Consider the following 21,436-nt stretch of genomic DNA (forward strand, 5'->3'; position numbering starts at 1 on the left):
CACACACACACACACAAAAACTGTAAGACAGGCACCTGAGTGAATAAATAACTGACATGAATGATCCCACCAGCAGATCTGTCAGAGAGGACTAAAAGTGAAAAAGAACACAGAGAAATCAAAATTAAATGTTAGCAATGCAGCCCAGATAACCGGGAGTAAAACTGAAAGTCTTTCTTGCAGTGGGAATCATACTTTCTGCTGTAATATAAGGTTTTTCCATGTATGGTAATATCTGGTTTGTGAGATATCTGAAGTTCTATATGTTTTTCTTGAGGATAGAAATCCACCACAAAGCTTCTCTTTCCATCATTTTTAAGATGTAATCAAATTTTTCGCAAGAAAAAGAAAATACATCCAAACTATTTGGACTATTTCCAAGTTATTTTTGCGGAATACTAAAGTCACATCTGACAGTTTTGATTGTGATGGTCGCCTGAATGGTTAATAAAGGGCCGTTTTCATGTGCAGTTCCATCTCTATAATTGCAGTAAGCATTATCTGCTTATTGAAAGGGAACGCAAAAGTTTTGTGAGGTAATGAAAAAGAAAATAAATTCCCATAAACCATCGGGGGCTCCATAAGAAACACCCTGAATCTGTCTAAAATTATAATAGAAAAATAAATATTTGTTTAAAGTCACAGTTCTAACCTTCTTGTTTTATACGTTTTATCCTGTCAACAGTGGCAGATTGTTTCTACTGGGTCACCTGATCAGATAGCTAAGTTTTTTACCAAAACTATTTTCGTACAAACAGCTTTTTAAAACGTTTGTTTTAAAAAGCTGTTTTTAAAACAAACTGTTTTTGTCAGGATCTTACTTGGGCAGAACGTGACGACAGGGCAGGGCCGTCTCTGTATTTGCGCTCCGATCCCGTTGTGCGTTTCCTGTCCTCCAGCACAGGGGTCTCCCCCAGCTTTAGGCTCAGGACAGCTGCAGCTCCTGTAGCGGGACAGTGACTCCGCCCCACAGGTTCTGGAGCAGGGGGTCCAGTCTGACCACTCACACCACCCACCCGACACTAGGAAACAGAGATGTACCAGTTAGTTCCAGCTAGCTTAGAAGTGAAAATTTTGGCACATGAGGAACGACAGTGTATTTACATTGTCTGCCTAAAAAAATAAAAATAAAAAAAATAAATCCTCCAGCTGCAGTAGATCCAGAACGCTGCTGTTGGTGTTCTGACTAAAACCAGCATTCAGCTTCTATGCACCACAAATCTAGAACAAACTTCTGGAAAATTGCAAAACAACCAAAATACTGAGTTCCTTTAAAACTAGACTAAAGTCCAGCTGTTTAGAGTTTCATAATAAATGAAACACTGACCAACATTTTTGATGGCAATGTTTCAACTGTAGCTTTATTGTGTTTTTATGGTTTAAAGCACTTTGAAGTGACTTGTTTCTGAAATGTGCTATAAAAATAAACTTGATTGATTGATTAATTGATTGACCGATCTTTAAGGTGACCTTACCCACCTGGACACGGCTCTCTGGTGCAGTTGAACTTGCCACCCTGACATGTGCTGCAACACAGAGAAACAGAGCTGATGCTTCAAATCTGCAGATTTATAATCAATAAAGCATCATAAACTCAACGTGTTCCTTCAGTCTAAATCGTTCTGACCAGTTGTTGCAGCCATCAGGGGCCTCAGTGGACTCTCCTGGCTCCACACGACGCCCAGAGTTTATGTCCAAGCAGGGACAGCCATCCCTCGCTAGGCAGACCGTCCCATTGGCTGAGAGGACCTTCCCGTCGGTGCAGTAGCAGCCCGGCTCACAGTGCCACTCACAGTGCTGGGAGATGAGTCAGGATATCGGTTTATATCAACAGGATGAAAGTACAGAGCTTTTAAAACTACACTTTAAACTTTTTCACATTTTGTCACATCACACCCGCCCAACTTTAATGTTCAATAAAAATTTTGAAAGTGTGACATGCATTTTTATTCAAACACAGAAGGAAACACGTTAAAGACGAGCACTCTGCTGGGCTACACTTACTGACAGGTCGTCACAGGACCGAGGGCAGGACGGCCCACAGCTGCTGAAAACCGTTCCTGGGACCTTGGAGCAAGGCGGCACTGGAGCAAACAGACGGAAAAACTGGGAGGAAATTCTTTACAGTATGTTACACACTGGAGACAACTTATTAATTTAAGTGGGCTTGCCTCTTTTCATCTTTAGGATCTTTTCAAACTTCAATCTGTATCCAGAACTTTGAGATCAAATGAGTTGCTATTGAATCTCCTTGCAGGAGATCGGGCGTTCTCCGCTGCTGCTCCTGCTCTCTAGAATAAGTTTCCTTTCCGCCTTAAAGCTTATTTTTATTCGCTGGCATTTAATTGAGGCCCGATACTGTAACTTTTCTGTTGTGACTTTTCAGTTTTATTTTCTCTTCTTTAATTGATCCTGCTGTGTTATTGTCTTTGTGTGGCACTTTGGAGCAGTTCTAAGCCGTTTCTAAAAGTGCTGTATGAATAAACTAGACATTGACTTGACAAATGAAATGTACGTCATGAGCCGAGTTCCTCCAGGCTACCTGGACAGTGGTCGGTGTTACAGGCCCTGACTTCTGTCCCCAGGCCCTCGCAGTAGCTCCCGGCCCCCTCAGGACTGGGCGAGTCACAGAGTCTCCTCCGGCTCTGGATCCCTCCACCGCACGACTTGGAGCAGTCGGTCCAGTCACTCCACCGACTCCAGGCCCCGTCAACTACAGACAAGCCATTACAAAAAAGAAAATTACTAAAAGAAGCACGTTTGGTTTACTGCAACTGTAAATGCATTAAACTGGTTCATTGTGCAGCAGAACACTCCGATGTCAACATGTGTGCTGTTGGTAACGTTCATGAACCAAAACTCAACACGTGGTTTGCTCACGGTCACACGGGGAGACGATGCAGACTTGATCCTCGCGGTGAGGACCAAGACACGGGAGTCCACTGCCTGACCGCTGGGGACTGGAGCAGAACCGGTACCGAGACTGGAGACCTGCTCCACACGACACTGAGCACCGACTCCAGGGAGTCCATAATGACCACTGGCCGTCCACTGGACACGCGTCACACACGATGGTGTGTAAACATTACAAGGTTCCACATGTTAAGAGTATTTTCCAGTTCCAAGTCGTGCGTCTTACCGTTGCAGCTGACCCGAGAGCAGTTTACCAGCCTTCCTCTTTCACAGGTACTGGAATGTTAGAAACATGTCTGTCACTTTAACTCTCCCTTAACGCACTTAGAGTTAGCTTGTGCTGCATTTTCCTACCAGTTCTTGCATTTGTTAGGCACAGTGTCTCCAGGTTTGGATGGCTCTCTGTCGGCATCACAGGGACAGTCTGACTGCAGAACACACTTACCGTCCTGAAAATAGAAAAGCTTCACACCTAAGCTTTCAGAGTAACGTAGAAAGTGCATGTATAAACGTATATCTGCTTCAAGCGGCCATCAACTTCTAGCTCAGCGGTGTTTGATCACTTCTGGTGGAGTCTATAGCTACAAAGCATAACCTTCACCCAACGGTTTTATCTCATTTTAGACCCATTTGTTTAATTTCCTTGTTCTTCAGCTGACTTGAGGAAAAGAAGTAAACCAAAAAAAAGTAATTGCAGACATTTAGCTAACTTCCCCAGGCCTATCCCAGAGACAAAATGGAGAGATTTCTTCTCTTTTTATGTTCAAGTTCTCTTCTCTCTTTAACCTCTGTATGCTCCCTTTGGGTTCTAGGAAGCACAGTATACACACAGAAGTTACACACCAATAAAGCATTTTGTCAGAACTCATTTCAGTGTTTGGCATGGATGGCACATTAAAAAAAAAAGAAAAAGTATTAACTAACATTTCTGAATTTTCTGACCAGCTGGATTTTGATCCTCTAAGAACTGATCTTGACCAGAAACCTGAGGATTATTCTGAATAACTCTTTGAACTTCAGCAGACAGATGCTGTACTGGGAGCTGACCTTTTTCAGTTAAAAATGATTGGAAGGGTGAAGCCGTCCCTGTACTTTGGTGACCTCGACAAGGTCAGTTAGGCCTTCATTACACTGGATTAGCACAGGTCATCTGCCTGCAGCTTGTCCAGCAAGACCACATCACTCCCCTCCCAAAGAATCAGCAGCTGCTTCTGTTTTAGGATTGATTGTGAGGCAACTTCCTTCCTGCTTATTTTTAAATCTTAAAATGAACTGACACCTCATTACCTGAATGGTCTTGATATTTCCAGACTAAGGTTGAAAAATGGAGGACACTGGGCTTTTGCAGTTGCTGCTCCAGAACTATGTGATAAATTCCTCATGCATCTACATCACTGAAATATTTTTATTCGTTTTTCTAAACCTGTCTGAATTGATGTTGCTTCTTTATGTGACTTCATTTGATTGTCTCATGATGAGTTGTAGAGCACTTTGGTCAACTGTTGTTGCTTTGTCATGAGCTTTAACTGACCTGCAGGACAGTCCCATGTGGACACTGGCAGCCTGGAGTGCAGTTCCTGCTCAGGTTCAGAGTAAGGTCAGTACAGGTCACAGGTCCCACCACACACTGTGTCCACTGCTGGCCTGGAGGACAAGTCCTGCCCCCACCTGAGCATACGAGTCAAATAAAAACAAGAAATACAACTCACAATAGATTACATATATGTATTGTTTTAGAGACTACAATGTATTAGTTCAAGTATAAGGATTAATCATTCTTGGCAGAAACGTGTAAAAATAACTAACAGTGGGGTCAGGAGCAATTTAGGAAAAATGTAAGAATTTAGGAAAAAATTATTGTACTATTCATAAGTGATGTCTACAATTGGAGACCACTACTAGTATATGATTAAAGAAAAAATAAAACACTTCCAAAATTTCTGAAAAAACTCTGGGAATGATTATTAAATTCTAAAACACTCGGATATGACAGCAGCTGTGCACAAACATGGTATTAACACTTTTGAAGAAACTGTTTTTTACATGACGAATTTGAAGTGAGAATAGCTCAACTTGGTACTCTATTCCCGAGTGAACACAAAAAAATAACCTGAGAAACTTTGAGGACAAACTTCAGCCATCCTATGTAGAAAAGAGCGGAGGGTAAAGTACTGTGAGTGCTTTCTGTCAGCGTGGGCAGATACTGACAACATGTAAACATCTCCTCTTGCTTCAAACTTAAGACAAACTAAGGGCTCAATCCATAACCGGAAAAAAGTAGTAATGAAATGGAGCTGCTCTGGGTTTGCAGGTATAACAGAGGAATTGACTCAAACTCTAGTCACTTCTAATTTTTCTCTGATTCTGTACTTAGGCAACTAGGTCAATAATAACAGTAAGAAAGTCTGTTTTACCTGAGTGAATGTCAGCTGACAAAATATGACAGTATGTTGTTATTTTCAAGAAATATCTAAAGCATTTTTAGATGATTTAAGAAGGCCCAGAGTTGGTAGCGAATCATATTGGTTCCTCATTTCTTTCTTGTAGTAACTACAGCTACATATGTATGAGGTGAGCCCGCTTATTGAAGGAACAATAACTGATCAGATCAGTGTTACCACACGGCTGCAGGTTACAAGCGCTGAACTGCTGGGCTGTGCCGTGGGTCCTGATTGGCCCGCGGGTCCGGGTCCGGTAACCTCCTCCGCACGTCACAGAGCACTCCGACCACGAGCTCCACGGTTCTCTGATACCTTCAGACACATCACGACACCCGTATCCTTCACCTTTCCCACGCATCCATTCCACATCACTTTGACACCATCGGTGATGTGGTTGTTCTCACCCAGACAGGGCTCGACGCTGCAGGTATCAGCACTGACTCTCTCTCCTTTGCAGGGACGACCTCCGGAGGCTGGAGGAGGATCGGTTCCTGAGCGGTACCGCCGTCTGATACCCACATCGCACGTCCGAGTGCATGTGCTCCACTGCGTCCAGCTGCTCCAACCACAGTCCACTTTGATACAAAATAACAAAGCAAAAAAAATTAATAAATAAAAATAAGCCAAACAAAATAAAAACAAAAAACAAAGAGAACAGGAAAACACCAGTCATCACACAGTACTCACCTGGGCATGGAGTAGACCCACACTCCATTTCTCCATCAGTGCAGGTACTGTTAACGTGACAGAAGGAGTTAAAGCTGCAGCATTTAACTTTTATAAAAATATTTATTTTGCATATTTGTTGAAACTCTCATTATGTGACTCGTGACAGTATGATATGAGACATAACCTGTGAAAAAACATCTAGCTCCTCCATCTTCTCCCAGTACCAACTAGAAACAACAAATCAAAGCCAGGAGGCGGGTCTTATCGCTGAGAATCACCTCCATGTGATGCAGCTCATCCCTCTCTCTGCTCCTCTCTTGCTCTCTGCTATGCTGCAGCTAGCAGAGCCGTTGTAAATGCTAAGGCTAGTTAGCATGGCCACCGATGACGGTTTTCCTGCAACGGTAACACCGTTAGCAGCGAGTACATGACGTTGGTTGACAGCGCTAAGGCCTTCCCCCTGACTCTGATTGGTTGTTTAAGGTTGGGAGTGGTTCATTTCTTCATACAGCAACAGCAGCTCAGCTGTCTCATAACAAACTGCCATGACATGGTGACAGTTTTAACAAATAAATAAAAAACATTTTTTAATGCAGCTTTAATGACAAACGTTCCAACAGAAGCAGGACTTGTGGCCTGAAGTGAAAGAATTGCTTAAGAGGGCTACCAGTTGTTACAGGCGTCAGCAGGCAGGGTGGCTCCCGCTGGGTGCATCGCCCCCTGGTGGTAACAGGGGCACTGCGCCAGAGGGACACAGCTGCTGTTGAACAGGTAGAACCCCGGGGCACAGTAGCAGCCGTCGTAACAGGAGGTGGCGCACTGAACGTCTGCGGAGGTCATGTCCATGCACACCCTCGGACACGCCCCGCCCTGAGCCTCACACTCCGCTGCTGTCATGTAGGTCATGCCCTCTGGACACACACCTAAAGGGAAACAAACACACATTCAGTACGAGTCTGCTGACACAGAAAACAAACCAAAGAGTGTGAGGACAATGTTTTCTGCATGTGTAAAACCTGAACAGGGATGGGAGTTGCAGTCCTTTGTTTGTATGTGAGGCCCAGAGCAGTTACTGCCCCCATGCTGTGGCGTCGGTGAACTGCAGAGCCTCTCCCTCGTCTGGACGCCAGAGTCACAGTCAGACGAACAGCGAGACCAGTGGGACCAGAGCGACCAGCCTCCATCCACTGGAAGAACATGGCTAAAGTTAGCATGTTAAAGGAGAAGTTCACAATTTTTGAAGTGATATTCTTTCAAAAGGTTATCTTCATGTATCTTCATTTAATAAAAATACAGACTAGTCTGTACCAGAGGCAAAGATTAGGCCAGCATGAGAAGGACCAACACCAAAGTGAGCTGTTACCGTTAGCAACTCAAACCTCAAAAGGATTTTTGTGGTTTATTTAAATTAAAAATAGTTTGTGGTTTTTTTTTCCTTTGTATCAGCTTTGCAGTAAATTTTTAAAATAAAAATATGCTTAAATGAAAAAAAAGTAGAAAAATTATTGTAGGTCAAAAGAAAAAAGTTATCCGGTGTTTGTGTTAATAAATATGTTTGGGTTGAATGTTTTCTGTTTTATTAGTCTACAAGATGTTTTGGGTTTTTTCCCAAAGTGAAAACGTTCTTTAACCGAGGTGAATGAATCGATGTTCCCTAGTCTGTTCTACTTCTTTTTTTGGCATTTATTGAACAGTAAATTAACAAGGTGGACAGGGAGGGGGAAGAAATGCAGCAAATGCTTCGAGACCAGGAATCAAATACAGGATAACGTCATCTATCATGACACAAAAGTGCAATAAATCAAACTTTCAACAAGCACCTAGGTAGAATGTCATAATGAAACACAGCAAAAAGTTATTTTTCATGCCGTTATAAACCAACTTTCTGAACATCTAAAAATTGCTTATTCAGGCCTTGAACTTTGCCATGCATCATTGAACAAAATCATGTGTAAGAAGTCATGTAAAAAGTAGTTGCTTGCTGGGATTTTCACCATATTTTACAGCATGTTTTAAACCAGATGTTTGGTATAAGTGATTATTTGTGGCAGTTTTGGCCTCCTCTCATGGTGTCAGTGCTCCATCAGCTGAGTCACTGCAAAAATCTGTTTTTGAGTAAAAAGTCCTTCCATAATATTAAAACCAAAGCACAAAAACAAGGCTAATACAAGAAAAATACTTTGTGTTGTAGTTGGCATTTTCATTTTAGAAGATCTAAACTGACCATTAAAAACAATTCCACCTAAACAATTTCAAAAGTAGCCATCTGCATAAGGTCTATTTGCTGAAGGGCCACATTTGTACACCAAATACGAGCATCATCCACGTCAGCTGAAACATGAACTGCTCATATTCTCCTAAACTGACCTCAAATATCATGAACTATCTCTTTAAGGACAGAAATGTACAATTATTTGATTGTATGCACATATTCTGTGTATGTGCATACAGGATGAAGGGTTCTGTACCTGGACAGTGCTCGGTGTTGCAGGGCTCAAGCTCCTCATCGTCTCCATCACACACAGGTTGTGTGTGTGTACGGTTGAAAGCCGAGGGTGTTTGGTTGCAGCTGCGAAATCGGCGTCTGATTCCCACATCGTCCACGTCACTGAAACATGTCTTAGTGCACTCTGACCAGCTGGTCCATCTACTCCATGTGCCACCTGGTAGAACTGTGCAACATGGAGAAGACTGTGGAACACAGCTCATACATGAGGTGAAACTGTTAGACTAGAAACAATTAAGTTGTTAAAAAAAAAAAAGCCACAAAACAATTCAGCTGAGTGAGTGTGAGCTCAGATACCAGGGAGACATGGGATGGAACAGCGTCGGGACTCAGAGGCATCTCCCGAACAGGGCTGCGCTCTGATTGGTCCAGCTGAGATCAGCACAGACCTGAGGAGAGAGAAATTAGCTTTGATAAGATCTCATTCGTCTTTATCTTCATAATTTTATGCTATTAACCTTAGAGAAGGAAGTGCTGCTGCCAAACAGTCTGGTAAAGGTCAGAGGTCATTTCCTAAATACTTGAAGTCCATTATTCAGAGGTGGAAGACAGCAGGGACAGCTGGAAATCTTTCAAGCAGTGAACATCTCACTGATTTCACCCCAAGGTTAGACTAGTGCTGAAAACCAGTAGCTCCATTTCAGACTTTACATGGATCACTTAGAATTATTATGTTATCGTTCTTAACACAACAGGAAAAGACTGAATGAGAATGGATTGTTTGAAAGGGTTGTCAAAGTTGTATCTGAAACCACAAGATTTCTACATCAATGTTTGTTAGACAGATGAGACCAAAGTAGAGATGTTTAGCTCAAGTGTTCAGCCCAAACACCTTGTACCAAATATCAGGCATGACAGTGGAGAGGTACCGTATTTTCCACACTATAAGGTGCATCTTCAATGAATGGCCTATTTTAAAATTTTTTTCATATATAAGGCATTATAAGGCGCATAGAATAGACACTTCAGTTTGGGTTGCCAATTTGTTCCGTACTCTATTATYACACATCCACATTTGTAAAGAAGTGGTCCCCGAGTATTTTATATAGTAGGCTGCCCCAGTCATTGTTTCACTCACGGTGTTGGTGTTGCGATATTGTTCCCAACTGCTTTCTGTCTAACACACACCAACCGACCTGCTACCGCCGCAGTCTCTGTCTCTCTTTCCCCGACCCTCCGCCCCCCCTGGCTTTAAATGTATTATCAAACTTTATTAACAAACCAGTGTTCTGACAACTATCCCAGCATGCACCGCGCACCTCTTCTTCTACGGGAGAAAATGAAGTCGGCGGCTGCTTACCATAGTTGCTAGACCTGTTGTGACTCAATATTGGTCCATATATAAGGCGCACCGGATTATAAGGCGCACTGTTGGCTTTTGAGGAAATTGAAGGTTTTTAGGTGCGCCTTATAGTGTGGAAAATACGGTAATCATTTGGGATTGTCATACAGACATTGAATTTGGCTCGGTCTACTTTTTCCACATAGAGAACTTCTCCATTTTGGCTTCAATGTGTTTCTGTATCCAGGTTAGAAATATACACTTTGGGAACCTGCTGAACACCAGATCGTCGTCTCCTCATACATAAAACTCTACAGTTTCGTTTGACTGACACTGCAGTTTGGGATCAGTTTGTTAGCATCTGCTCGTTAGGTGAAAAGTAATGGGAACAGAGTGCTTTGAGTAAAATATTGCATCTGATGGAAGAAGCAGGAAGTTGATGGTAAAGAGTAAACTCAAACCAAAGAACAATTTTCTTAAAATAAGCCACAAAGACAGAGACATGCTGATACTCAGGGTTTATCGGTGCCTTATACCCTGAACTGCACAGAAACAAACATGCTCACCTGTAGCGTTGCTGCATCCCCACACCACACGTCACATCACATGGAGACCATGCAGACCAGGCGGACCACTGACAGGTCTCCAGACATCTAGAAGTGTCACAAGTGACCTGCCCTTCTCTGCACATGCTGAGGTCAAATAAGCATTCCAACAAGCATTCCACTCATTGTTATTCACAATAAAAAAAAAATCTCTTTTTACACATGTTTTTCACATTAATATTTGAAGACATGTCTGTATCTCTCACCACGTGGTGCACTGATCTCTGCTGATCACTTGCCCAGGCTGCAAGGTTTCATCATCCCAGTGACAGACGCATTGGCTGGAGTTCACACATCGGCCGCCCTGAAGGTACAGCCCGTAGGGACAGCGGCAGCCTGGGGAAAGACACCATTTATGGCAAAAGTTTGCTCTGATCCAAAACACCCTGGAGGGAATGCATTTCCCTCCAGGGTGTTGCTGAGGGATGGGATGCATGTTTTTCCTTCTTTGACCTGTAAACCCTTGACAAAATCTTGCAGAAGAAGAATCCAATAAGTGGATGGTCACTGCTGGAAGAAACACTCAGCTTTTGTCATAAAAGACATGTTTTTTTTTACCTGCATTTCAAAGGCACATGCAGCTTATATTAAATGTAAAAACCATGCTTCTGAGTCTTACCGATGACACATGTTGCAGAGCAGTTGCTGGTCATGCTGAGGTCTGAGCAGGTGGGAGGACAGAGATCAACCCGTCCAGCTCGGCAATCTTCTTCTTTCACCAGCACCATGCCGCTGACGCAGCCTGTTGGTCAGGTTGTTAGTGGAGTTACAACAAACTAAGAACAATCAAACCCATCCAGTTGGAAGCATTTGAATAGTCTTAAGTTTGGAAGAAAAGTTCCACCTTTGAGAACAGGTGGTTGCGTTTGACCCTTACCTGTCTGTGTGCCTGTCTCGTTGGTGCAGGGCTGGATGTTGCAAGTTTGGCTCTGTCGGGTCATGCCCTCACAGTCCCGCCCTCCATTTTTAGGAGGAGGAGCTGAGCAGGTTCTGCTCCTCTGTCTAACTCCTCCTCCACACAGAGCATCACACTCTGACCACTCTGTCCATGCCGACCAGTGACCATGAACTGGGAGAAGGAACACAGTATCAAGCAAACGGCTCCCCTAATAGGTGATGGATGTAGGTCCTGCATACAGACCTGGACATGCTCGAGGAAAGCAGGCTCGACTGTCAAACTGAGCTCCACCACAGGATCCTCCAGGCAGGGCGTCTCTTAGAATGTCCCTCTGCCGGAACAGGGAGCCGAGACCACACGTCACACTGCAGCCACTCCAGGCTGTCCATGGGGACATTATGCAGTCCACTGCAGAAGAGCAGAATAAAAGGTAAGAAATACACAAACCCTTTGATCACATGACCACTTTGGAAGAGCATATGTAACACCTACCACAGTCTTTTTCATCCGATCCATCAATACAATCCCTCTGCAGGTCACACCTGCGATCCTTGTGAACGCACTCACCGCTGTCACAAGAGAACTGCTTTGGGGAGCAGGGTCTGGGCACCAGGGGGCGCCATGGAGTTACTGCTGGGCTGGTTGTTGTACCTGAAGGGGCATAGTGAGGGACGACTGGCATTCAGCATGTACTGAAAACTTTGGAGCAGGGTTCACTCAAACCAAGGCCTAAAGGGCCGGCGTCCTGCAACTTTTAGATGTGTCCCTGGTCCAACCAGCCTGGAATCGAAGCCATTCAGTGTTAGCCACGCTTTCAGTTTCTATACTTTGAAGCAGAGACTGGCGACATGTCCAGGGTGACCCCACCTCTCGCCCGTTGACCACTGGAAAGAGGCATCAGCACCACTCATGACTCCACTAGGAATAAGTGTGTATGATAATGGATGGATGAATAAATGAATGGACAGACGGATGGATGTTTTGAAGCAGAGTATAGAACCAGGGGCTGGTTTTGACCAGGCTAACATCCAACACTCATGAACCAAATGGCTGAAGTACCCCCTCAGTATACAATCAGGTTCTCCAGAGTCCTTCTAATGGCCTCAATATCTGACTCTGGTGTGTTGAAGCAGAGACCTCTCAAAGTTGCAGGACCCCGGCCCTCGAGGCCTGGGCATGAAGACCTCTGGCTTTGGTGAATAAGAAATAACGAGCAGTCTGTCATACCACAACGTTCTTCATCTGAACCATCTAAGCAATCCTTCCTTCCGTCGCACACTCGTGCAGAGTCCACACAGCCAAATGACCAGCATGCGAACTGGCCCTCTATGCAAAGCACTCTGGGCAAACCGGTGTCTGTGCTTGTGATGACTGATGGTGCTGTGAATCAACAGAACCTGCTGGTTATACTGTAACTGTGATTGCAGGGACAACACATGGGGAAATCATGACCCACCTTCTGTGGTTTGAAGACCGGGTCTGCCAGGCTGCACTGAGGAAGTAAGATGGAGTCCAGGTTGGCCTGTTGTGACTCCTGCATATTGTAGGTATTAAGATAGTCTTGATCGTTTAGAACCAAACGAACACACAAGTAATTCAGCCGACACAAGAGAACCAGGTAATCACAGTTACCTGAACTTGGTGGCTGAGATCTGGGAGTGACTGCAGGTGATGCCACACCAGGAAAGCCATCTTCAGACTTGGTAGTGTGCAGCCCAGGGCCGCCTGTTGTGTTGTCACCATGGATACCAGGTTTTCCAGTGTAGCTGGTCTGATTGCGGAGGCCTGGAAAACCTCTGGTGGGAGCAGTTCCTGGACAGGACAGAGGGAAAGCTTTAAGAGAGAGAACCGATCTGTCGTTAAATGGTAAATTTTGCGTAACTCTCACCACAGTTCGTCTCATCAGAGTAGTCCTTACAGTTTGGCTGACCGTCACAAAGCAAAGACACAGGGATGCACTCCTCACTGCCGTGGCATAGAAACTGGCCTGGCTTGCAGCGCTGCACTGTCACTGTCCCAACCCCAGAGGGCGATGTGGTCACATACTCATCTGCATATGTCAGGGACACATTGTTTTTATGACTCTATAAGGAACATCTAAAGCAATTTTATACTTAAACCTTTACTAAGCTGTATAAGTTACATATACTAATAGAAACTTATATTTGTATTCATCCCCTTTACTCCAACACGACTAAATACATTCCAGTGTCTTTATGAATCCTCTTCCTGTTTGCAAAACAGGGTATTATCTCAAGAGGGTTGAATAGAAATGCACATCATACTTTTCAGATTATTGTTCCGAAAAAAAATTAAAAATTAAAAAGCGATGTATCATTTTCACTTCATAATTATGACCTAGTTTGTGTTGGTCTATCTGATAAAATCTCAATAAAACCACTGAACATTGTGGCTTAAATGTCACCAAATGTCTTAAGGTTCAAATGGTTTTTTATACTTTTTCTCTTGAAATATTTTGTTCATCATGCTTTCATAGCGGTGTATGCTTGTTAAAGTCCTTACCTCCTCTGCAGCCAAGAATCTCCACACGGAGGTAGAAGGTGTCCCTGAACTCCACAGGGATGATTCTGATGTACTGAGCTCTTACCAACCGGCCCAACCAGCGGGTCACGGGGGTCCTGCCCACCATCCGAACCTCAAACACCTACGGGACAAAAATCACATGTAGTATTACACAAACTTAGTCTGAGTTTTATCTCACTGATTTATAGGCTACATAGTATTAAACAACCAGCACCTTGGCAGGGCCGTCAAACTTTCCATTTGCTGTGAAATCCGAGAAGAGGGCGCTCTGGGGGGCAAAGGCCAGGCGGTATTTGGTGAGGTAGCCCCACATGTGCTCATTGCCCTGTGTCACCACTCCTGACACCCAAGTGGGCTCCAGGAAATCCACCTGAAAATATGGCTGGGGGTCCTCAGGTAGGGGGCTCCAGCCAGGTTCCATAACTGGACTGCAGGAAAGAGATAATAATACGCAATTTTGATAACTTGAATCCTTGTTTTCAAATGATCATTTAAATAGGTGTCCATCGATAAATCTGCCCCAATTTCCTTCATTTTGGGAGAAATCGGGGCAAAATGAATTTGTGTGTATTGGTCGGTGTAACCCGACCAATACACACAAATCTGATCATTTCCACTTATCTACGTACGCAGAGGTCTGAAAATCAGTCACTGCCCCCTTCTGCTCTGCAGTGATAGAAAGCTGACACAAGGTCATATCTGCATGTAACTATAGTCACCCCACTGTTGCCAATTGACCAAATTGGAATCGGTAAGACAGACTTTCTAAAGGTCAGTGACTGGTCAGAAAACTACAATCAGTGCACCCCCCATATTAAATGTCAACAACACCAGGAAACTACAAGCAAAGGAGAATGCCATCACCCACATGTTGGGGACGATGTTTAGTCTCCCGGCGTCAGCGGGGTTGTTCTCATGCTGAGAGGATGAGGACAGCTGACCGTAGTGAATCCTCCCATCCTCCAGTCCAAGAGGAGAGGAGCAAAGGCCTGTGAGATGTGACATTTATTAGTGGGAACACTGAAAAATTCAAGGTATTTAAAAAAAATCTTCAGAAAGAGCAGAAACTTACTGTGGTATCCTGGACCGCCGTCCTTTCCATAAATACATCCAGATTAGAAGACGTTAGTGTGAGCAACAAGGAACGAATAATAAACTAAAACAGCAGCAACATCTGAAATCTTCTGTCTTTTAAAGTTTGAAGCAGTGGCCGCATGATTGTCACAATGGTGTAAGTTTAATAACGAGGAGAAAATTTCACTTTTTTAAAGCTTATACAATTTCAAGACAGAACTGTTAACTGTGGGTTTTGATATTTGGTTTGCATTATACAGAGAATATAATACAATTAGTTTAGAACAGATGTTCAAACATTTTCCTTACAGTCGGTGATGCAGTAGAGAGAGTAACAGCAACCATTGATGGGGTCTTCAGAGGAGATGGGGTGGGTGTGTGTGGCCTGCAAATGGGAAAATAAAATTGGAATAAGGAATAACAGCGATTTTAGTGAACAAATATAAGCATCCGATTAAGACAGTATGCTCCTTACCTGTCTGACTGTGTAGTGATGTCATGTAGATGGCATCCATTTTCATCCTCTCCCTTAGGACAGTCAGGGAAACCATCACAGCGCCTGTCTGCCTCAATGCAACCCCTTGGTGGTGGGCAAGAGAAGTGACCAATGGGACAGCTGCGTGGACTGGTGGTTGTGGAGGAAGGGTGGGTGCCTGCAAAAGATGTTTTATACACACAACAGGAAGCTGTCCAATACATGCAACGCTCATTTGTTTAACTTACAAAAGAACTTTTGCAAAACTGAGATGGAAAAATAATGACATAATGTGAATTAAAACCAAAACGAACAATAAAAATATTAATTCAGTGGAAGACAGAATTCTGTCTTCCACTTAGTGGAATGCCAGGGGGAGAAGAGCAAAAAAATAAAAAGACAAGCAAAAACACCAATTCTACTCCAAGCTGCCAGAAGACAACTGATCTCCTCACCTTGTTTCTAAATGTGTTTTCACACCGGATACTCCGGTTCTCGGTTCAATTAGGGATAAAAATCCCCACATTTGTTACATTTTCATTGTCACACTGCACTGTGGTGCGGCTACGCTAAAAACCATTGAAGCAACAATGGAGTAGCATGAGATTTCAGCAGTTGTAAGAGTTCTCTTTTGTCTCTAGCAAAAGGCGATTTCTCAAGCAACGCATGTAAAGAATACACCTCCAGCTTTCCCCATTACGAATGGAACACTCCATCATTTTCTGGTTGAGAGTGCATTATGGGAAATTATCTACACAGACTAATCAGAGCAGATAACTCACCACAGTACTTCTCATCTGACCCGTCCCCACAGTCATTGACTCCGTCACAGACAACTCCCAGAGAGCCGGCCGGCACACAGCGACCGTTATCACACCGGAATTCTCTCTCTCTGCAGCCTTCACCCAGAGTGACTGGTGAAGGAGGGGTTGGGAAAGTTAACCTGGGGTAACCTTGAGAGGAGAAAAAGAAGAATGTTCTAGAAAGATGTGTCCATTTTCTTCAAGGTCAGCAAAACCTGATTATCATCAATCTGCTGACCATCACCACAGCCCATGATCTCCAGCCGAAGGTAGATGCCGTTCTGGAAGTCATGAGGCAACAGTCGAACAAACCGAGCCGACACTATCCTTTCCAGTCTACTCTCCATCACGCCTCGATCATCATCGTTACCGAGGAAAACCTGCAGTAAGAGCAGAGAAACATTGATTTGACGACGTGGAAACTCCAATGAAGCTGTTTGAACTCCAATGAAGGCACCAGGGTCGCCTGAGATCAGATCTGTCAGATCTCTGACAGATCTGTTTGATCTGTCAGAGATCAAACAGAGTTGTTTGACCTCTGACCTTGGCTCTGGGTGGCGCATCAGAAGGAAGCTCCTTGTAAGTGTACCAACGTTTTCCATCATGGCTGAACTCGAGATAGAAGCTGGACACAAATGTGTCGAACACCCCACCTCCCTGGGTCAGCACGCCTAGAATCAGATCAGTCATCACATATTTTAATAAATGAACGAGGGATAATCACACAACAAAGCTCTTTGTTCACAGAATAAAACACAGGACACGAAATCAGCAGTTTCAATTTCAGTTGTTTGAAAGCACCTGTGGGAATCTTTACCAGTGATGTTGTAAGGTTTGAGTAGGTCGATCTGTATGTAGGGGCTTTGCGTGTTGACACTTTGTCCTTCGCGTCTCTTTTGTGGCAGGTCTTTATACTCCTCTGGCTCTGGACTCCAGCCCTGTATGTGAACAGCAAACAGAAAAGAACCGGTGTCGGTTTTATGACTTGATCTGACGGTGAATAAAAAGTCCACCATTTATGTTTTGTTACTCCAGGAGAGCTTGTTAAGACTTTTTTAAGTAAAAGGCAGATTGGATTGATGATCCTGATCAAGTTAAGTGTCAGAAAGCTATGAATGTGTGAGGTACCTGGAGATCTCTACTGGGGTCCCACCTATGAAGACGTGCTGCGTCAGGTGGGTGGCCCTCCTGGTGCGACGAGGCAGTAAAACTAGACACTGGGAGGGTCTGGACACCCAGAGGAACCCAACACTCATCTTAACAGGAAGAATGAATTATTTAAATATACTGAATGGTAATGGACTGTGACATTTGCTGTATATAAACGAAGACATCAACCTCCAGGTGGAAAAGGATATGTAGGTACTACAGGAGTAACATCCCTGGGTTTGGATGTCATAATGCCAGGAGTTTCTGTTACCATCGTTGTCCCATTTTCACCTACAGATCATTAAAAACAAATTATGTTCCAGGGTGTAAAATCAAACCGTGAATGATGTAACATTTGTTCTTCTCTCACACTGTTCATTATCTTGACAAAGATGTTACATTTAAAAGTGGATTGTCTGTAAAGAATACATGCAGCCTGTGATGATTTATATAGTCCATGTGTGTTGGGCTGAAAGCTGTATGTCTGAAAGTGAGTTTATGCTTTGCTTTCTTTGTACCACCAGGTTTCTTGGGTTGTTGCCGGCATCTTATGTGTGAGTTTTATGTCAGTGAAACCATAAGAAATATTAAAAATGAGAAAGATATGTCCTATACTTATTTAACCACTGTAAATAAACCGGATCTAAATTAATAAAAAGAGAGAGAACTATGTACAACTGACCAATAAAAATATCTATATTTTCCATTTAATATACATAAATATTATATGGATCTGTCAGAGACGAGACGAGACGAGACGAGACGGGACGGACGGACGGACGGACGGACGGACGGACGGACGGACGGACGGACGGACGGACGGACAGACGGACAGACAGACAGACAGACAGACAGACAGACAGACAGACAGACAGACACACAGACAGACTACCTTGGCAGTAGCAGCACCTGTTCCCCTCTCCAGTGATGAGCTTTAGACCCTAAAAAAACAAAAACGATATACAGCTTTATGAGGTGCTGTGAAAAAGTATTTGCCCCCATTCAGAGTACTTAGATTTTTTCCCTTTTTTATGTCTAAATGTGATAATCAAACAATTCCTAATATTAAAGATAGACGTCAATGGCTCAGTCCTAGCAGGATGTGTTGCGAATGTGTGACAGAACCAAGTAGGCAAAAATTCTCAGACAGGTTCTTTTGTTGATTCTACAGGTCAGGAGTCAGTCAAGTAAGTCAAATCTCAGCTGTTCCATGATTTTACATGTGGTTTATTTAATGGCTTTTGTCCATAAATAAGTGAAATCACCAATTTTGGCATTTGCTTCTGGTCTTTGGCCGATGTTAAAATATGTCTCATGGTTTAAAATATTTAAGACAAACAACAAACCAAAACCAGAGGAACTCTGTAAGGGGAAAATACTTTTTCACAGCACTGCAGATGAGGAGCTTCAGTAGAAAGAAACATCCTGTAATTACAGTGTCAGTGACTCAGGTTCACATAAAGGTTTATAAAGAAAAATGAATAATATTTACTTAAGTGAATGTGTTTGCATATAGAAGAAATATACAAACTATTGCTTAGCTAATGCTGATCAATTTACAATTTTGTTTACAACTAAGATTCTCAGCTCAGTCTCACAGTAAACACAGTAGCTCTGACAAATCTCCTCTCACCATTGGGCACCCGGTGACTGAGTATGGACAGTAGGGGGCGCACTGCACCGTGAGGTTGGGAAGACAATGGCATAACTGGCAGGGCTCCACTTTCCATCTTTCTCCAACTACATGGGATCGACTGTGATGGCGACACTGATCACAGGGTTCTGTCTGACACCTGCACACAGACACGGTACAAATAGTGTCGTCATGGCTACGGATTAATGCCCAGCTGAACAGTAAGAAGCAGCTAGCAGAAGTGTCGGTCATTGAAGGTGATCTCCAAGAACAGTTTATTTTACCACTCGACTTTATTTCCTCTAAAGTGATGGCTCTGATATCGATGAATTATTCATACAAACATCATGGAAAGGTTCTAAAATAACAGGAAGTGAAATGGATGATTCCTACCGGCGAGCCTTTCTGTAAATCCCTCTGCACACCCTCCCATCCCCGTGCTTGGTGGGATTATCGGGGCTCCGGAATGACCACTGGACACTCTGGACCCCACAGGGGCCCAAACACTCTCCCCACTCAGACCATGACGACCAGCTGCAGTGCACTGAGGGGGTCAGAGACAGATGTGTGGGATCAGAACAGAATGGATCATGTGTTTACACACTGTGTGTGTAGTGTGTGCATGTGTGTGTGTATCCCACCTGAGCAGTCTGGGTTGGGCCGACACCCCTGAGGCCTTCCCCTCTCACACACACAGAGGTCACAGTCCACTTTCATCTGCTGACCCGGCCAGTAGCGAACACCGGCCACCTCACACACACACTCTCCGGGTGACACACACTGCTGTGTGTGACTCATCACTTGGCCTTCAGGGCACCAGCAGCCTAAAGGCAAAGAGGGAAATGTGACGATTCACAGCAACAGTTTCCAAGTTAGCTGAATGCGTAATTACATGAAATCACAATTTTAAACTCTTCCTGCGCTGTAACGTGTCAACCGACCAGAGAAGCAGGGCGTTGCAGGGTCACAGGTCGACTCACTGCTGATGTGAGCGCAGGAGGAGGGACACGGAGCACAGTGGCGCCTCACCAGGCCAGGAGGACAGCTGGTGTCAACACAGCCATCATCAGGACATGGTTCTGGAGAACAGGAAGTAGAATTAACGTTATGATCCCATGATCGTAGGACCACAAAAACAACCGTCAAGTGGTTTTTGTTGCAATACTAGTCCTAGACACTTTCTTCAAAACTCTGAATGTTTTTATGCTACACAGAAATACATGGAAAATATGTCTTGGGTGTCAAAAGCTCCCTTAGGTTGAGTAGAGGATGTGAGCCAAACAGATCAAGAATTGTACATACTACATAAATAATACAACACATTCTAAAAACATACTAAACATATAACTCATTTTAAAAGTTACTCTAAATGTTTGTTTTATTTTTCTTTTTGGGGGGTTGGCATCTTTTATCTGTTCTCCCAATGAGGGCTTTGCTCTCATTTTCCCGGGAAAAATAAAGATTTAATGTGATAAATGCAGATGTCACTTTGTGGAAATGATTTGTTTTTGTAATTCTGCACACGTTAAATAAGTCAGCTGAAAATGATACGTGACTTTGATTCAGACTAAGTTCAAAACAGTTCACAGCTCAACCAGACATTTTGAAGACAGGCTGGTAAGGTCTACATTTCTTAAAATTACCTTGTCATTTGATGTCATGAATAAATAAGCATGACTTTCATCAGGATAATAGAGGAAATCTACATCATATATATGAATATAAGTCCTAAAAGTAACATCTATAAGCAAATATAACCGGTCCTCATTCAGAACCCAGTGGAACACTATAACACATGATTCTGTTTAAATAAACCTGTGAGCTGTATGTTGATAACTCAGTCCTTACTGATCTCCAGGGAGATGTTAGAGGGTCCGGGGAGCTGGGAACAGCGGCGACCTCCATAGCGAGGAGAACTGCAGTCTCTGAGCCTCACCTGCACCTCACCGCAACCACGGGAACAGCTGGACCAGCTGCTCCATGGCAACCACTGACCATCCACTGAGGACAAGCAAAACAACAACCATATAACATCTCAATCTCAATCTAATTAACAAGAACAAATATCAAAAGTATACTTGTTCTCCATCTGCTTACCGGGGCAAGTGGTGTTGAAGCACTGCTGCTTCTGGGTGTGTTGGCCGAGGCAGCGGTGAAGTGGGTCACCTGGGGGGCAGGATCTCCGCCGGTTCATGGTACCTGATCCACAGGAGGCGCTGCAGGAGCTCCAGGGGCCCCAAGAGCCCCAAGTCCTACATCCATGCTCATCTGTGGGCCCTCCAGACGGGGTTAGTGAAGAGTCAGGACAGTCTGCTACACCATTACACACCTGATGAAGAACATCATCAAGACACTCTCAATAATTACGTGACACAATCCAAAAAGTTTCATTTTGAAACGTCTAAAAATGTTTAATTTTTAACAGATGTTTAAGTCTTATATAT

General features: G+C 43.7%; 1 protein-coding gene across 1 annotated transcript in view; it reads right to left on the minus strand.

Annotated features, from left to right (window-relative positions):
• Positions 1-21,436, minus strand: part of sspo (SCO-spondin) — a 77,411-nt gene that overhangs the window by 34,351 nt on the left and 21,624 nt on the right. The window contains exons 36-80 of the mRNA XM_017301762.1: positions 21,090-21,321; positions 20,841-20,993; positions 19,934-20,071; positions 19,634-19,816; positions 19,386-19,536; positions 18,993-19,152; positions 18,252-18,300; positions 17,549-17,650; positions 17,339-17,466; positions 17,028-17,148; positions 16,754-16,881; positions 16,449-16,590; positions 16,190-16,360; positions 15,408-15,585; positions 15,242-15,317; positions 14,931-14,952; positions 14,727-14,847; positions 14,073-14,286; positions 13,838-13,979; positions 13,203-13,364; positions 12,947-13,126; positions 12,771-12,848; positions 12,542-12,694; positions 11,807-11,965; positions 11,558-11,722; positions 11,294-11,485; positions 11,036-11,158; positions 10,623-10,752; positions 10,378-10,503; positions 8,827-8,918; positions 8,492-8,695; positions 7,040-7,210; positions 6,691-6,946; positions 6,042-6,088; positions 5,759-5,929; positions 5,532-5,666; positions 4,445-4,581; positions 3,268-3,362; positions 3,140-3,189; positions 2,881-3,051; positions 2,543-2,713; positions 2,005-2,084; positions 1,628-1,797; positions 1,480-1,526; positions 822-1,022 (exon numbers count right to left, since the gene is read on the minus strand). Coding sequence (XP_017157251.1) covers positions 822-1,022; positions 1,480-1,526; positions 1,628-1,797; positions 2,005-2,084; positions 2,543-2,713; positions 2,881-3,051; positions 3,140-3,189; positions 3,268-3,362; positions 4,445-4,581; positions 5,532-5,666; positions 5,759-5,929; positions 6,042-6,088; positions 6,691-6,946; positions 7,040-7,210; positions 8,492-8,695; positions 8,827-8,918; positions 10,378-10,503; positions 10,623-10,752; positions 11,036-11,158; positions 11,294-11,485; positions 11,558-11,722; positions 11,807-11,965; positions 12,542-12,694; positions 12,771-12,848; positions 12,947-13,126; positions 13,203-13,364; positions 13,838-13,979; positions 14,073-14,286; positions 14,727-14,847; positions 14,931-14,952; positions 15,242-15,317; positions 15,408-15,585; positions 16,190-16,360; positions 16,449-16,590; positions 16,754-16,881; positions 17,028-17,148; positions 17,339-17,466; positions 17,549-17,650; positions 18,252-18,300; positions 18,993-19,152; positions 19,386-19,536; positions 19,634-19,816; positions 19,934-20,071; positions 20,841-20,993; positions 21,090-21,321 — 6,277 coding nt within the window. The remainder of the gene's footprint in view (positions 1-821; positions 1,023-1,479; positions 1,527-1,627; positions 1,798-2,004; positions 2,085-2,542; positions 2,714-2,880; positions 3,052-3,139; positions 3,190-3,267; positions 3,363-4,444; positions 4,582-5,531; positions 5,667-5,758; positions 5,930-6,041; positions 6,089-6,690; positions 6,947-7,039; positions 7,211-8,491; positions 8,696-8,826; positions 8,919-10,377; positions 10,504-10,622; positions 10,753-11,035; positions 11,159-11,293; positions 11,486-11,557; positions 11,723-11,806; positions 11,966-12,541; positions 12,695-12,770; positions 12,849-12,946; positions 13,127-13,202; positions 13,365-13,837; positions 13,980-14,072; positions 14,287-14,726; positions 14,848-14,930; positions 14,953-15,241; positions 15,318-15,407; positions 15,586-16,189; positions 16,361-16,448; positions 16,591-16,753; positions 16,882-17,027; positions 17,149-17,338; positions 17,467-17,548; positions 17,651-18,251; positions 18,301-18,992; positions 19,153-19,385; positions 19,537-19,633; positions 19,817-19,933; positions 20,072-20,840; positions 20,994-21,089; positions 21,322-21,436) is intronic.

Source organism: Poecilia reticulata, linkage group LG20 (assembly GCF_000633615.1).
Source record: "Poecilia reticulata strain Guanapo linkage group LG20, Guppy_female_1.0+MT, whole genome shotgun sequence".
Taxonomy (NCBI): domain Eukaryota; kingdom Metazoa; phylum Chordata; class Actinopteri; order Cyprinodontiformes; family Poeciliidae; genus Poecilia; species Poecilia reticulata.